General features: G+C 39.7%; 1 protein-coding gene across 1 annotated transcript in view; it reads left to right on the top strand.

Annotated features, from left to right (window-relative positions):
- Nucleotides 1-16119, top strand: part of ECPAS (Ecm29 proteasome adaptor and scaffold) — a 115877-nt gene that overhangs the window by 42421 nt on the left and 57337 nt on the right. Inside the window, exons 8-12 of the mRNA XM_062207765.1 lie at nt 2474-2555; nt 5335-5454; nt 13599-13684; nt 13887-13965; nt 15712-15761. Coding sequence (XP_062063749.1) covers nt 2474-2555; nt 5335-5454; nt 13599-13684; nt 13887-13965; nt 15712-15761 — 417 coding nt within the window. The remainder of the gene's footprint in view (nt 1-2473; nt 2556-5334; nt 5455-13598; nt 13685-13886; nt 13966-15711; nt 15762-16119) is intronic.

Below are 16119 nucleotides of genomic sequence, written 5' to 3' on the forward strand. Positions count from 1 at the left end.
ATATAAATTGCCCCTAAATAGTAGCAAATGAATAAAGCAGAATATATAAAATGTGCCAATTGTAAATTTTATTGATGATGTGTGAAGATTGACTAGTACCATAAAAATTTTGATTAAAAGTCAAATCATGGAGTAGTTCTAATTCATTTCAGTACTCATATATAACATGCTCGAAAACTGTGAAATATGGATAAAACCACAGTGCTTTGTAGAGGTTGCAGGTTTTGCAGTTTTTCCTTGGTAAGAAAACTGAAATGAGTAAGTGTAACAGAATAAGGAAGTTAACCTCATGGTGTCTCAGTTTGCTTGCTGAAATGTGTGTGTGTGGGAGGGTGAGGCGGGGCAGTGGTAGGGGTGGTGGGGAATGCCTGCCTCTGGGGAGCATGTGAGGTGGCATGCTGGAGAAGGGTGTTTAGTCATGGACTTCATTGTGGTCATGCCTCTTGCTGATTGTATGATTTTGGAAGACTTGGCTTAACCTTGCCATGCCTTAGACTGTAAAATAACAGTTGGTCTGGATTCTATTCAGCATTCCTCCCAAGCCTAGATTCTTTCAGGATGTTTGTAATTGAGTATTTCTGACATCACTTTCAAGGTATTTGGTTTTGGTTTTGGTTTTAGATGTATTTATTTATTTGAAAGGCAGAGTGACAGAGAGGAAGAGACAGAGAGAAAGAGATCTTCCATCCACAGGTTCACTCCAGTAATGGCTGCTTCATCAGGGCTGGGCCATGCTGAAGCCAAGGACCAGGAACTTCATCTGGGTCTCCCATGGGGGTAACAGGGGACCAAGTACCTAGGCCAACTCCTACTGTCTTCCCAGGTGCAGGAAGCTAATAGGAAGCTAGATCAGAAGCAGAGCAGCTGAGACTCCAACTTGTATCCCAGTATGGGCTACCAGTGTTACAAGCGACTACTTAACCCAATGTACCACGACCCTGGCCTCTCAAAAAAAACAAAAATCTTTTAAAACTACTTATTATATTTGAATTGGCCCCATTCTTTATGCCTTGTAATGGGTTTGATTGTGGACAATACAAAATGTGGTGTTTAAGTGTTTTAATTAATTTTGGTATTATGTGTTAAAATAAATGTCTACCTTTTCCCATAAAAATCATATGACATTGTTAATAGATAAAGAGCAAGTTATGTAGATATTATTCCATTTTGTCAAAGAAAAATCCCAAAATATCTCTTTAGGAGAGCCACCTATTGATCTTTTACTTGCTGCCATACCTATTTTACACATAGAAGAAATATAGACAAGGATACACTGAAGTTAATGGTTGATCTGTTGAAAAGGAATAGGGTTATGGTGCAGGTGCAAGGACTTTTATTTTCCATATTATTTCTGAGTTTTCACAAGTATATAATCAGAAGATGAAAACTAGTAAGATGGGAAAAGGAAAAATAGAAGGAACAGCGAAAATTGTCCTTACTAGTGAGCTACTACTAAGGTTTTAGTTTGTTTTACCAGATTGTGTGTGTAGTTTGTCAAAATTCTCTAATCCTGAAGAATTATTAGAAGGGAAACAATGGAACTTGCAGGTTAGTTGGTGGCAATAAGGTAAAAAGATGGAGGTATTTAAAACAGAAGTGTAGAATGTCTTTAAGGATAGTGGGATTATGACTATCCACCCCCCCCCCCCAAAAAAAAAAGGCAGATTGATAGATTGTTAAAGAGATGGATAAGAAAAGTATTCACAGCAGTGTTATAAATTGTGTTTGCACACATACAGCATAGCATGAAAGCGGAACTAATGTCAAAGGGCAGAGAGAAGAATGTATGGCAAAACCTCACCAGTCAAGTGGAAATGAAGGATTGCATTACTAATGGGGTTTGTTTGGATGGGGGCTGCTCTGGAGCGGGAGTGCCAATCATTAGTCATCTTCTATCCTAAGTCACCTCATTGAAGGGCCCAAATAAGACTAAGTCTTGGTGACTAATGGCAGTTTGACTGCTCTGTTCAGCTGGGTGCTAAAACTGCAAGCATGTGCTGGTAGATAAGAAGAGGGGGATGTTGGGAAGGACAGTAACACAGTATCAGAGAAAAGGGTTGCAAGCTTCCTAGAGTGTGGCTTTAATGGGTAAAAAGCAGTGTGTGTGTGTGTGTGTGTGTGTGTGACTTTCCTCATCACTTTTGAGTTTTCCAGTGGTTAAACAGAAAGCTCTGCTGGAGTTGCTCCCAGGGCACTGGCCCTGAGAACCCATCTGTTAAGGAACACAGTCCTGTTTTCTTATGCAGTACCAGATTGGGCCATTGGATATAGTACTCTGTTAAATTGGGTCAGGATAAGTGATTTGAATATTTGTTGTTTAAAAAGTCCCTTCTGTTCTGCGGTATCAATTGCCTGTTTCGTTTGTGTGCTTCTGACATTTTCCTTTTGTTACAAATATTGGGTCTATGATTTCTTTTGAAATCATTGAAGTGGGAGGAAAAAAAATTTTAACCTGTTTCAAAACCTTCCATAGCTTAATTGATTGGAATAATCCTGCCATCATTAATAAGATGTACAAGGTGTACCTTGGAGATATTCCACTGAAGACGAAAGAGGTAGGTTGTTTTGATTTATTCTCACATCAAAATAAAAAGCATTTTTTTATATGAATGTATATATGTTTTCTCTGCATTTTTGTGATTCAAGATGCATCAAAACTCTATGAAATAGTAGTTTTAATACAGTACCAATCTAGGTGAATTGAACAAGCTCTGGAGTTTTCAGTTTAGGTGTTTAAATAATGCTGTACTGTCCAGTTTAGGAATTAGTAAACTTTTTGAATTAATATTTTAGGCTTTGCTGAGGCTCTATCTAATCAATATTCAACTCTTCTTTAATGTGAAAGAACCATAGATAGTCTGTAACTAAATGAATGTGGCTGTGTCCCAGTAAAATTGTGGAAATTGAATTTGAATTTCATGTGTTAGAAAATATTGTTCCGCCGGCGCCGCCGCTCACTAGGCTAATCCTCCGCCTTGCGGCGCCGGCACACCGGGTTCTAGTCCCGGTCGGGGCACCGATCCTGTCCCGGTTGCCCCTCTTCCAGGCCAGCTCTCTGCTGTGGCCAGGGAGTGCAGTGGAGGATGGCCCAAGTGCTTGGGCCCTGCACCCGCATGGGAGACCAGGAGAAGCACCTGGCTCCTGCCATCGGATCAGCACGGTGCACCGGCCGCAGCGTGCTACCGCGGTGGCCATTGGAGGGTGAACCAACGGCAAAAGGAAGACCTTTCTCTCTGTCTCTCTCTCACTGTCCACTCTGCCTGTCAAAAATTAAAAAAAAAAAAAAAAAAAAAATATTGTTCCATGATTTTTTCCCCCAACCATTTAAATATATTTAAGCAATCCTTAACTCACAGGCCTTAGCAAGGACAGATGGTAGGCCAGATTTGGCCCATTGGCTAAATTTAGTTCCTGACCCCTAGTCTAGAATCTAGAGGGTAAAGATGGGTTCTTTTGAAAACTGGAAGTGAGATGTTTGCTTAATAACCTAAGTTCTGTTTTAGTTTACTCTGTTTAATAATATCCCAAGTCTTTAAACAGTAGATAGTTGTTTTAAAAATCACCTATCTCCGTTCAGATTTAATTGGTGTAGCAGAAGGAATGATGAGACCACAATGAAGACTTCTGGATTCAGTCCATGAGTAGCCGTGCATGAATGTATTGGGAGCAGGGGTTGGCTGATTACAAAACTTCTCTGGGCCTCACTGACAGGCTGAATCAGAGCAGTGGTTCTCAGGATGTGGGGCATGGACCTTTTTGGGGTCACAGAGCTTTTTAGGGATCTGAGAAGGCAAGATTGTTTCACCAGTTTTCTGTGTTGATATTTGCACTGATTGTATGAAAGCAGTGGTTAGGTGTACATGCTAGGTTCCTACCACAAATCAAAGCCATGCCACTAAATGATTCTAGGAGCCATTCTGTTCTTTACTGTCTTGCGCTCATGGCACCAAAAAAAATTTTTTTTTTGGCTGTAGTTAAGAAGAATATTTTTATGTTTTTGTTTTTGGTTTAAACAAACAAAAAAAAAGAGCGAGAGACAGAGATAAAGACAGAGACTGAAATCTTCTATCTGCTGGTTCACTTCCCAAATGGCCACAGTGGCTGGAGCCAGGCCAGTCTGAAGCCAGAAGCCAGGAGCTTCCTCTGGGACCCCAGCGTGGGTGAAGGGACCCAAGCACCAGTGCTGTCTTCTGCTGCTTTCCCAGGCGCATTAGTAAGAATAAGAATATCTTTGATGAAATAATAAAAATTTTTTACGTGAATAAACAGGCAAACCACAGTGACTTGACAGCTTATCAGTGTTTAATGGATTTTTTTTTTTTTTTCTGATGAGGTCAATGGTGATGTAAACACTTTTTTTTTTGGTGTTTATTTAAACATTATACATTGTTTCCAGATGACCAGTGATTTGTTTTTTATTTATTTGAAAGAGGAGAGAGAGAGAGAGAGAGAGAGAGAGAGAGAGAGCGCTTCTATCTACTAGTTCATTCCCCAAACGACCACAACGGCTGGGGCTGGGCCAGCCTAAAGCCTTTTCTGGGTTTCCCATGTCCATGCAGGAGCCTATGCACTTGAGCCATCTTCTCCCAGGTGCATTAACAGGGAACTGAATTGGAAGTGGAGCAACTGGGTCTTGAACTGGCATGCCAGTGTTGAACATGAGATGCCAGTGTTGCAGGTGGAGGCTCAACTTGGCTATGCTACAACGCTAGCCCCAACCAACCAGTGATGTTATAACAGTAAATAGGGGCCACTGAAAATGCAAGGTGGACTTGTGGAAATTAGTATATTAGAGTATGCACATATTCATGGGATTATGCTTAAACTCCAAATTAGGACTAACCTTGAACAAATTGTCAACTTTGGGTGTAGTATCAAGGAAGAATATCTACAGTTGCCTGAAAAGGCCAAAGTTATCCCTAATTTTCTAACAACATATCTGTGTAAGCTGAGTGTTTGTCACATACTTCAACCAGGACAACGTATCACAGCGGACTGAATACGGAAGGAGATACAAGAATCCAGCTGTCTTCTAGTAAGATCATATTTGTTGACGAGATTGGTAGAAAATGTAGAATGGTTTTATTGCCTCCATGCAGTGTTTTGTTTTGGAAAGTATATTTATTTTATAAAAATGTGTCATTTATGAATCAGTTTATTAAGGTTATGAGTGAGTATAAAATTTTCAGTTATAATTTAATATATTGATAAGTTATACTGATAAAAATAAGAGTTTTTTTTTGGCTCTTCAGTAATTTTTAAGTGTGGAGAACTCTCATGATTTTTTCAGTTAAAAATAATTTGAAGTGTTTTAATCGAATGTATTTTCCATAGGGAGCAGTTTTGAAGCCAGAGCTGAAAAGGGACCCAGTCAGTACAAGAGTCAAGTTAAAGATTGTCCCCCATCTCCTTCGTTCTAGACAAGCAGCCGAAACGTTCCCTGCTAATATTCAGGTAATTTCTTTCCAAAGAAAAATGGCCTCTTTGTGACTTTCATGGCTATTTAAATAGAGAAAGAGCTGAGTTAATGGATATATATTAAGTAGGTGATGTAAATAAAAAGGTTAATGAAGGTTTTTTTTTTTTTTTGCTTACCTTAAATTTAGCTATAGAAATTATTTTTTAAAGTTTATTATAGCATATACTATATTATGTGAATGGTTTCTATTCACTCTAACTGTATAGTTCCTTTCAAACTATTTTTTTTTGGGAATGTGTGACTTTTCTCCAAAAATAGCACCACCAGAAACTTGGGCACTTAGGTGAAAATTGATTTACCTTTATCTGAAACCCCACATGAAGGTAGGGGCCAAGTCCTCTGGATTTTCTCTTAAAGTTATCATCTCATGCCTAATGTGAAATAGATTAACATTGTTAGTTTTGGTTTTGGTCATTGTCTCCCATGTCTCCCTTCTCCTAGTCCTGCCCACATCCAGCCCGTTTTCTCTGTTGACACAAGAATTATCTACAGTTGCAAATCCTTGTACTCTCTGTACTTTCTGTTAGTGAAGAATACAAGGTCTTTTGCAAAATATTTTTTTTTTTGACAGAGAGAAAGGTCTTCCTTTTTCTGTTGGTTCACCCCCCAAGTGGCCGCTATAGCCGGCGTGTTGTAGCTGGTGTGCTGTGCCGATCCGAATCTAGGAGCCAGGTGCTTCCTCCTGGTCTTCCATGTGAGTGCAGGGCCCAAAGACCTGGGCCATCATCCACTGCCTTCCTGGGCCACAGCAGAGAGCTGGCCTGGAAGAGGGGCAACTGGGATAGAGTCCGGTGCCCCAACTGGGACTAGAACCCGGGGTGCTGGCGCCGCAGGCGGAGGATTAGCCTAGTGAGCTGTGGCACTGGCCAAAAGATCTTTTATCTAAGTCATGATCAGTTCTGGAGGCAGATAGATTTGGCTATATTTTTTCTTCATTAATTATTTGCTTTTTCCATCTTTTTAAAAAGATGTATTTCTTTATTTGAAGGGAAGTCAGAATTAGAGGAAAAGACAGAGAGAGAGAGAGAGATCTTCCATCTGCTGATTCAATCCCTAGATGTCCACAACAGCCAGGGCTGAGCCAGGCAGAAGCCAGGAGGGAGGAGCTTCATCTGGGTCTCCTGAGTGGGTAGTGGGGCCCCAAATACTTGGGCCATCTTCTGCTATTTTCTCAGGCCAATAACAGGGAGCTAGATGAGAAGTGGAGTAGCTGGGACACAAACTGGCACCCTTATGGGATGCTGGCATCACAGGCAGTGGTTTTACCTGCTAGCCACAATGCTGGTTTGTGTGTAATCCTTAGTGTCTTATACATTTAAAATCCTGTCATCGCCAAACTTAGTTTTACTTCCTCTTTTCCAGTTTGAGTGCCTATTACTTGTTTTTCCAGCCTAATTGCTCTCGCTAGACCTCTTAGTATTATGTGGAATAGAAGTGGCAACTGGGAATCTTTGCTTTGTTCCTGATTTTGGAGGAAAAACTTTTATTCTCTCACCATGAAAATGGTGGTCATTGCAGGTTTCTCAGATATGGCCTGTGATAGGTTGATGTAGATTGCTTCTGTTCCTGGTTGGTTGATTTTTCTTTTTTTTTAATCATGAAACAATATTGAATGTTGTCCTTTTTTTTCTGCATCAATTAAGATGATCATGTATTTTGTCTCTTCATTTTGAAATTTGGATTAATTTGGTATATGAACCTCTTTGCCTTCCAGGAATAAATGCCACTTGGTCATAATGTATACTTTTTTTTTTTTTTTAAGATTTATTTTTCATTTATTTGAAAGGCAGAGACAGACAGACGGACAAAGACAGAGATCTGTTTATTAGTTCATCCCCCAAATGGCTACAACTGCCTGGGCTGGGCCAGGCCAAACCCAGAGTCCTGAGATTCTTCTGAGTCTCCAACATGAGTGCAGGGGCCCAAGGTCTTGGGTCATTTTCTGCTGCTTTCCCAGGTGCATTAGCAAGGCACTAGATCTTAGTGGAGCAGCCAGGTGTTGAACCAGCACTCATATGGGATGCTGGTGTTCATAGGTGGAAACTTAACCTCCTCTTCCACAACACCGACCCCTGTATAATTCTTTTTTTAAAGAGAATTTAAAAATTTTGTTTGAAAGGCTGAGTGATACACACACACACACACATACACGGAGGGAGCTAGGGAGGGGGGGAGGGAGGGAGGGAGAGAGAAAGAGAGAGAGAGAGAGAGAGATGCTTTTCCATCCATTGGTTCACTTTCCAAACGGTTACAACAGCCAGGTCTGGGCCCAGCTGAAGCCAGGAGCCAGGACCTCCATCCTGATCTCCTCATGGGTGATAGGGTGCCAAATGCTTGAGCCAGTGTATTTTCTAATACATTGCTGAATTCAGTTTGCTGGTATTTTGTTGAGGATTTTCAATATTTATAAAGGATATTAGTCTGTAGTTTTCTTCTAATGTCAGTTATTTGATTTTGATTTTTGAAAAATTTGAAAAAATTATCTGAAAGGCATCCATCTACTGGTTCATTCCCCAAATGCCTGCATAGCTAGGGCAAGGCCAGGCTGAAGTTGGGAATTAGAAACTCAGTCTGTAAGTACTTGAACTGTCACCTGCTGCCTCTCCCAGGGTATGCATTAACAGGAAACTGAAGTCTGCAGTGGAGCCAGCACTCAAACCAGACCCTCTGATATGGGATGTGGGGGTTCCAAGTGGCATTTTAAGCACTATGCCAATCACCTGCCCTACTTTTGGTCTTAAGCCTCAGGTTTTATTCTGTTTTTTCTTTTTAAAATCAGTGTTAAAAGCACTTTTTAAAAGCAGTGTTGTGAAGATTGAATAGAATGTGGATAGAAAGTATGGAACATAGTGATTAGTACTCATTCAGTTAGGAAGTACTAGAAGTCATTTCCCTTCCAGTTTCATCTTGTAGTCACTCCTTCTCTGTACTTAAACCTCCAAAAAAGATGACAGCATCACAAATGTATGGTTTTTGTGGTGTTGTGTCTCTGTTCATGATGCTGCCTCTGCTGGGTACAGCACATCCCTCTGCCTTTTCTTTCTTTCTTTTTTGTTTTAATTTTTATTTTTTCCCCAGAAACCTTTTATCTAAGGAATATAAACGTCATACATACAACTTTAGGAATATAGTGATTCTTCCCACTGTACCCACCCTCTCACCCACACTCCTACCCTTCTTCCTCCTCTCTCTTCTATTCCCATGCTTACTTTTTATTAAGATCTGTTTTCAATTAGCTTTATATACATACGATTAACTATGCCAAGTAGAGTTCAATGAATTATATGGAAAAAAAAACACACAGCTGTTCTTCAGTAGTCCAGACAAGGGCTGTTCAAAGTCGTTGCATCTCAAAGTGTTAATTTCACTTTTTAATGTTACCTTTTAGGTGCTGTGTTATCACAGATCAGGGAGAACACACACTATTTGTCCTTTTGGGACTGGCTTATTTCACTAAGTATGATGTTTTCCAGTTTCATCCATTTTGTTGCAAAAGAGAGGATTTCATTTTTTTTTTTTTTACTGCTGTGTAGTATTCCATGGTGTACATATCCCATAATTTCTTTATCTAGGCTTCAGTTGAGGGGCATTTGGGTTGATCCTATTTCTTAGCTATTTGGAATTGAGCTGCAACAAACAAGGGGGTACAGACTACTCTTGCATATGCTGATTTCATTTCTCTTGGGTAAATTCTCAGGAGTGGAATGGCTGGGTCATATGGTAGGTCTTTATTCAGATGTCTGAAGTATCTCCATACTGTCTTCCATAGTGGCTGTATCAGTTTGCATTCCCACCAACAGTGAATTAGGGTACCTTTTTCCCTACTTCCTCACCATCGTTTCTTAATTGTTGCTTTCTTTATGAAAGCCATTCTAACTGGGGTGAGATGAAACCTCATTGTGGTTTTGATTTGCATTTCCCTGACAGCTAGTGATCTTGAACACTTTTTCATATGTTTTTTGGGCATTTGGATTTCCTCTCTTGAGAAATGTCTAAGTCCTTTGCTTTTTGCTTCACTGGGTTGTTTTGTTGTTGTTGAGTTTCTTGATCTCTTTATATATTCTGATTATTAATGCTTTATCAGTTACATAGTTTGCAAATAATTTCTGCCTTTCTGTTGGTCACCTCTTCACTTTGCTGAGTGTTTCTTTTGCACTACAGAAACTTCTCAATTTGATGTAATCCCATTTGTCAATTTTGGCTTTGATTGCTTGTGCCTCTGGGGTCTTTTCCTAGAAGTCTGCCTGTGCCAATGTCTTGTAGTTTCCCCAATGTTCTCTAATAATTTGATGGTATCAGGTTATAGATTTAGGTCTTTGATCCATTTTGAGTGGATTATTATGTAAGGTGTAATGTAGGGGTATTGTTTCATAATTCTGCATGTGGAGGTCAAGAATTCCCAGCACCATTTGTTGAAGAGACTGTCCTTGCTCCAGGGATTGCTTTTAGCTCCTTTGTCAAAGATAAGCTGGTTGTAGATGCATTTGGGTTGATTTCTGGCATTTCTATTTTGTTCCATTAGTCTATCTATATGTTTTTGTACTGGTACCAGACTGTTTTGATTATAACTTCCCTGTAGTATTTCTGGAAATCTGGTATTGTGATGCTTCCGGCTTTGGTCTTGTATAAAATTGCTTTAGCTATTAAGGGTCTCCTGATTTTCCATGTGAATTTCAACATAATTTTTTCTAGATCTGAAATTAATGTCCTTGGTATTTTGATTGCTATTGTATTGAATCTGTAAATCTTTTGATGATACTGATTCTTCTAATCCATGAACACGGAAGATTTTTCCATTTTTTTGTGTCTTTTTCTTTCTTTAATGTTTTGTAATTCTCATTGTAGAAATCTTTGACATCCTTGGCTAAATTTATTTCAAGGTATTTGATTTTTTTTTTTTTTTGTAGCTATTGTGAAGGGGATTGATCTTAGAACTTCTTTCTCTGTGGTGGCATTGTCTTTATATACTAAGGCTTTGATTTTTGTGTGTTGATCTTATATACTGTCAGTTTACAAAACTCTTCTATGAGTTCCAGTAGTCTCTTAGTGGAGTCTTTTGGATCCCCTGTATATAGAATCATGTCATCTGCAAATAGGGAGAGTTTGACTTCCTCCTTCCCAATTTGTATCCCTTTGATTTCTTTTTCTTGCTTAATGGCTCTGGGTAAAACTTTCACACTGTCCACGTAGGTCCACAGTGTACCCCCAATTTGTGTGGAGTTTCCTCTGCCATTTTCTCCCTAACCGTTCCCTGTGATTGCACTCTCTCCACTTTTTTTAAGTATCCTCCCCTAGACTAAAGCAGTAAGCACCCTCCCTTGTCTGCCTGCCATCTTGAAAAACCTCCTCTCTCTTTGCCTTTTTTTTTTTTTTTTTAAGGATTTATTTATTTTATTTGGAAGAGTTACAGAGAGGAGAGGCAGAGAGAGAGAGAGAGAGAGAGAGAGAAAGAGAGAGAGAGAGGTCTTCCATCTGATGGTTCACTCCCCAGTTGGCCACAATGGCCGGAGCTGTGCCGATCCAAAGCCAAGATCCAGGAGCTTCTTCTAGGTTTCCCACGTGGAGGACTTCAGCCATCTTCTACTGCTTTCCCAGGCCATAGCAGAGAGCTGGATTGGAAGAGGAGTGGCCAGGACTAGAACCTGCGCCCATATGGGATGCTGGCACTTCAGGCCAGGGCGTTAACCCACTGCACCACAGCACCGGCCCCTCCCTCTGCCTCTTAATCTGGTAAACAGCTACTTATATTCCAGTGTGTGTTCAGGTGCCACCTCCTCTCTGAAATGCTCCCACTTTCTGCCTCTCCTCCTCCTCACTCCCAGATGGAGAATACCTCCCTTGTCCTTGTGCTGCCCGCCAGTCACAGACTTCTTTCTTTGCATCTCGGTTTGTTCATATGGCTGTTTTCTCCTTCTAATGATAAAACTCATTACTTCTGTCTAATAGATACAAAATACCTGAAATTATTCAAATGTTATAGTGTCTCCATAAACATAAAATTGCTGTAGAGCTTCTTAGCTTTCATTTTCCAAGCACCATTTCCCAGGCAGTATCTTGAAAATTTTGGTTCAGAAAAATGTGGTTGTAATAACATCACATTACATAAGAAGCTGCTAGCATAATATGCTTCCTATAGGTTTATACTTTATTTCTAGCTGTTTATGTTTTCAAAACAAATCTAGCTGAAATTGAGCCTTTCCAAAGACAAAACTCACTGTACATCACCCAAAACATTCTTGCTTCCATGCCTATTTCTAATGATGTCTTTAGCAGTCTCCTGCTTGTTGTGCCCTGACCTCTTCTTCATCTTCCTGTCAGAGTTGAGAGGTAGAGTTACAGATGGAGGAGGAGGAGAGAGAGAGAGAAGGGTCTTTATCTGCTTGTTCACTCCCCAAAGGCCAGGCCTGGGCCATGCCAAAGCCAGGAGCCAGGAACTTCTTCAAGGTCTCCCACGTGAGTGCAGAGCCATCCTTTGCTGCTTTCCCAGGTGCATTAGCAAGGAGCTGGATTGGAAGTAGAGCAGCCAGGACTCAAACTGGTGCCCATATGGGAAACTGGGGCTTTAAAGTGCTGTGCCATGGCACTGGCCCCTCTGTGTCATTTTTAATTACAGGTACTTCTTGATTTCTCAGATTGAGGGTATTCATTTTTTAATTTTATTTTTAAAGGTTTATTTTACTTATTTGAACGGCACAGTGATGGGGAAGAGAGAGGATGAGAAGAAAGAGATCTTCCATTTGCTGGTTCATTGCTCTAATGGCAGCAAAGGCCTAGAGCTGAGGCAGGCCGGAAGCCAGGAGGATGGAATTCCATCCAGGTCTCCTGTGGGGGTTGTAGGGCTCCAAGTGACTTGGTTCATTTTCTATTGCTTTCCCAGGCACCTTACCAGGGAGCTGGATTGGAGGCAGAGTGGTGGGGATTTGGACTGGCACTCTGTTACGGGACACTGGTGTTGTAGGTGGTGGCTTAGCCCATTGTGCCACAATGCTGACCCCAATAGTAATGTTTTCGTTTTGTTGTTTTTTGGTATTTTGTGGTTCTTTTTTTGTTTTTTTTTAATTTATTAATTAATTTATTTTTTATTTTTTGACAGGCAGAGTGGACAGTGAGAGAGACAGAAAGAAAGGTCTTCCTTTTTGCCGTTGGTTCACCCTCCAATGGCCGCTGTGGCTGGCGTGCTGCGGCCAGCGCACCGCGCTGATCCGCTGGCAGAAGCCAGGTGCTTCTCCTGGTCTCCCATGGGGTGCAGGGCCCAAGCACTTGGGCCATCCTCCACTGCACTCCCTGGCCACAGCAGAGAGCTGGCGTGGAAGAGGGGCAACTGGGACAGAATCTGGGGCCCCAACCGGGACTAGAACCCAGTGTGCCGGCGCCGCAAGGCGGAGGATTAGCCTATTGAGCCGCGGCACCGGCCGGTAATTGTGGTTCTTAACATAGTGGCAGTTATAAGGCAGATACTTGGTACTGACCTGGAACTCGGGTATTAATGTTAATTAAGATCCGAGTGTCGTTAGTAGTTGAGGTACAAGAGTATGGACTGTTGTTTTTTAAATATGAGACTAATCTTTCACATAAGAAGTAGAAATACGAGAGATGTAGACAGCTTTGATGTTGATGTTTAATGTTTGAATTCTGGATGTTGCTTGGGGCTCATGTGCATGGTCTTTGCCTTTCAGACATGATTGGCACAATAATAGAGCACCTGTGTCCTGTCTGCATACTTTTTGAGTGTTTAATTTTGATATTTCTATGAAGCTTTTATCATAATTTATTTTGAATGACTACATGTAATTAAGAAACCTCAGTCTCCCCCATACGATCCTGCCTGTTGGTGGGGTGGAAGAGTGGTGACCCACTGCAGGATGGATTGTGCCTTGTTTCCTAGTGGTAGGCTCATGTGTTTTGCAGACTTATGAGATCAACCATTGTGATTGTTTTTTGTTGGTTTATAGACTATTGATAGAAACTACTGCTTTGCTAAGTTGGTCAGCCAATGTTTGTACTGAAAAATTAATTTATGAAGAACAAAAAGTCTGCTACTGAATCCTGACTACTGTTCAAAAGTTTTAAGTTGTTGTTTTTGTAAACTGATATTTTTGACTTTGTTCCTTTTACATAGGTTGTATATGATGGACTTTTTGGCGCAAATACAAATTCAAAGTTAAGAACATTATCCTTGCAATTTGTGCACCACATTTGTATAACGTAAGTTTTTTTGAGCTACTTTAAAGTTTTCAAATGATTTTTCTCTATAAATAAATTGTGTTAGCTCATGTTAAAAATTTTTTAAAGTTTTAATATATTATTTGCCTTATTTCAGCTATTTCTCTATTCTAAGTATTTGTTTGAAAAGATATGTAATTATGGGATTCTTACCTTGCTTTGTGTGTGTGTGTTTTTTCAAAAGCTGTCCAGAAATCAAGATTAAACCATTAGGTCCAATGCTCTTGAATGGCCTCACCAAGCTAATCAATGAATATAAAGAAGTAAGTGACTTATTTTTAAATATCTGTTAATATTTTTATATTCTTAACATTTTTGCTTAACATGGAACAAATTTCAGAAATCACTGCCATGTTTTACTTTTTATAGAAACAAGTGTTAAAAAGTGATACAAGGATTGAGGGGGTTTATCATCTATTTAAGTAACATTTTCTAAAGTAAGGACGTCTTATGCTGCTCCTAAGCACTGTACAGACAGAATTGAAGGAATTAGCTGCGATCTCTTTTGTGATTTATTTCCATATGGGACTGTTTGAATTTGGCTTGTACTGGGAAAGTGTTACCCCTTAGAGGCTGAGATTTTGCTGATTGGAAATTCTATCTAAACATGCATTCAGTAAATTTTTGATTCCATAAACTAAGTGGGATGAGGATTCCTTGGATTGTAGGTTTTAAAATCCCGTTTTTCCCTGTTGCATTTTTCTCACTGTCTCCAGTATTTCAGGGGAATTTGCTTAAAAAAGGTAATGTATCAAGAACCCTAGTTGGCATTATTTTCCTTAGTTGTAGCTAAATGTGAATGCATGTTTGCAACAATATAGTGAGATCAAAATCTTGTCACGTCATTTAAAGTTAGAATTGAGTGTGAATCCTATTTTTGTTTTTTTGGGAGTAACAAATTCTTTGGACCTCTGTTCTTTATCTGAGAAATTAAAATAATGATGCCATCATATTGGAGTATTGGGAAGATTAATTGAGTTAGTTCACATAGATTCAGGAGCACAGTCAAGGCACATGGGTATATGTTAGTGAAAAGCTGATCACTTGTGCAGCTGTGCCGTGGGATAGTGGCATACTTGGCTTTCCTAGCTGCTTTCTCCTGTTGGACAATACTTTCCTGATGTTTAAGGTTTAGGGGACCTTTTAGATTGTTTTTATGATGATATAGTCATATACTTTGGAGTAGTTCATAATAACAAAAAATACTTCTGGGCTTTTGGAATGACATTGGGTATTTAAAAATAGGTTAGAGAGGCCGATAAACCACAGCCCCTGAATCGCATTACCTCAGGTTGACATCTCCCCAACAGATGAATCTGTGAGAGTGGCTGTTTAGGCATGGAAGGGCAAATCCTAGGTTCAATGTGTCAAATTCATCTGGCAGAAGTTTGAAACTATGTTCTGAATAATCAGTCAGACTGCTGGTTTTCATAAAGTCATGTGAAGTTCTATCTGTATCTTGAAGGAACTGCACTAATTTACCTGAGGTCTGTGATGTCCTTAATTTTGCACGAGAGAGGATGCTATTTATTAAAGTGCAGATTTCTAGAAAATCGCTATACAATTTACTGCAATTTTGGTGAGATAGGGAAGATCCTAGTCTATTGGGCCAGTGATACATTTTCTAATGAGTAGAGCTGTTTTCTTAGTGTGTTGAAGATGAATTTTGGTGTGTGCAGGTTACAGTGTTGAAGTATCATGAACTTAGTATTAGTGAATAGAAACCTTGTATCTGACCACTGGGTTTACCTTGTGGAATGAGTTGGGGCTACAAGATTTTGTTTTGTTTTTCCCTTTAGTAGTGTGATGGATTCTGGGTTTGGACTTTGAAAGTTTTGTTCAGATACTAATATATAGCCAGCCAAAGTGAGACCTACGTAAAACAAGGAGTAAGATAATGCATGTAATTGCAGCGAAAAGGTTGTGCTGTTTACTGTATTTTTTGTTTTGTCTGTTTTTTGTTCTTTTCTTTTTTCTTTTCTTTTCTTTTTTTTTTTTTTAATTTCAAGGACCCTAAACTACTGTCAATGGCATATTCAGCTGTTGGAAAACTCTCCAGGTGAGTAAACTCTTTTTCAGTGAGAGATTGGTAAACTGAGAAAAATGATGTAGCATGTAATACTGGATGGAGAACACTTTTGTTGTTAGTCTGAGAGGAATGCTTTTAATGGCAATTCTTGGTAGAAGGGAAAAGATGTGAGATATTTTTATTTACATTTGAAGATGTATTACCATATTAAATAATAGTCTTGAAATGAGATTTCAACTGAATTGTGTTATCATGGATTAAATTTTTGTACCCTAGAGACCTTTGATTGATCTAAAGAGTTCTTGCTGCCTCTTACTACTTGTCTTTATAATCTCAGTAATCAAGATTTTCCAGTGGTTCTCTTTTCTGATACCGTTCACATTGTGAT

The sequence above is a fragment of the Lepus europaeus genome, chromosome 12 (assembly GCF_033115175.1).
Source record: "Lepus europaeus isolate LE1 chromosome 12, mLepTim1.pri, whole genome shotgun sequence".
NCBI lineage: Eukaryota > Metazoa > Chordata > Mammalia > Lagomorpha > Leporidae > Lepus > Lepus europaeus.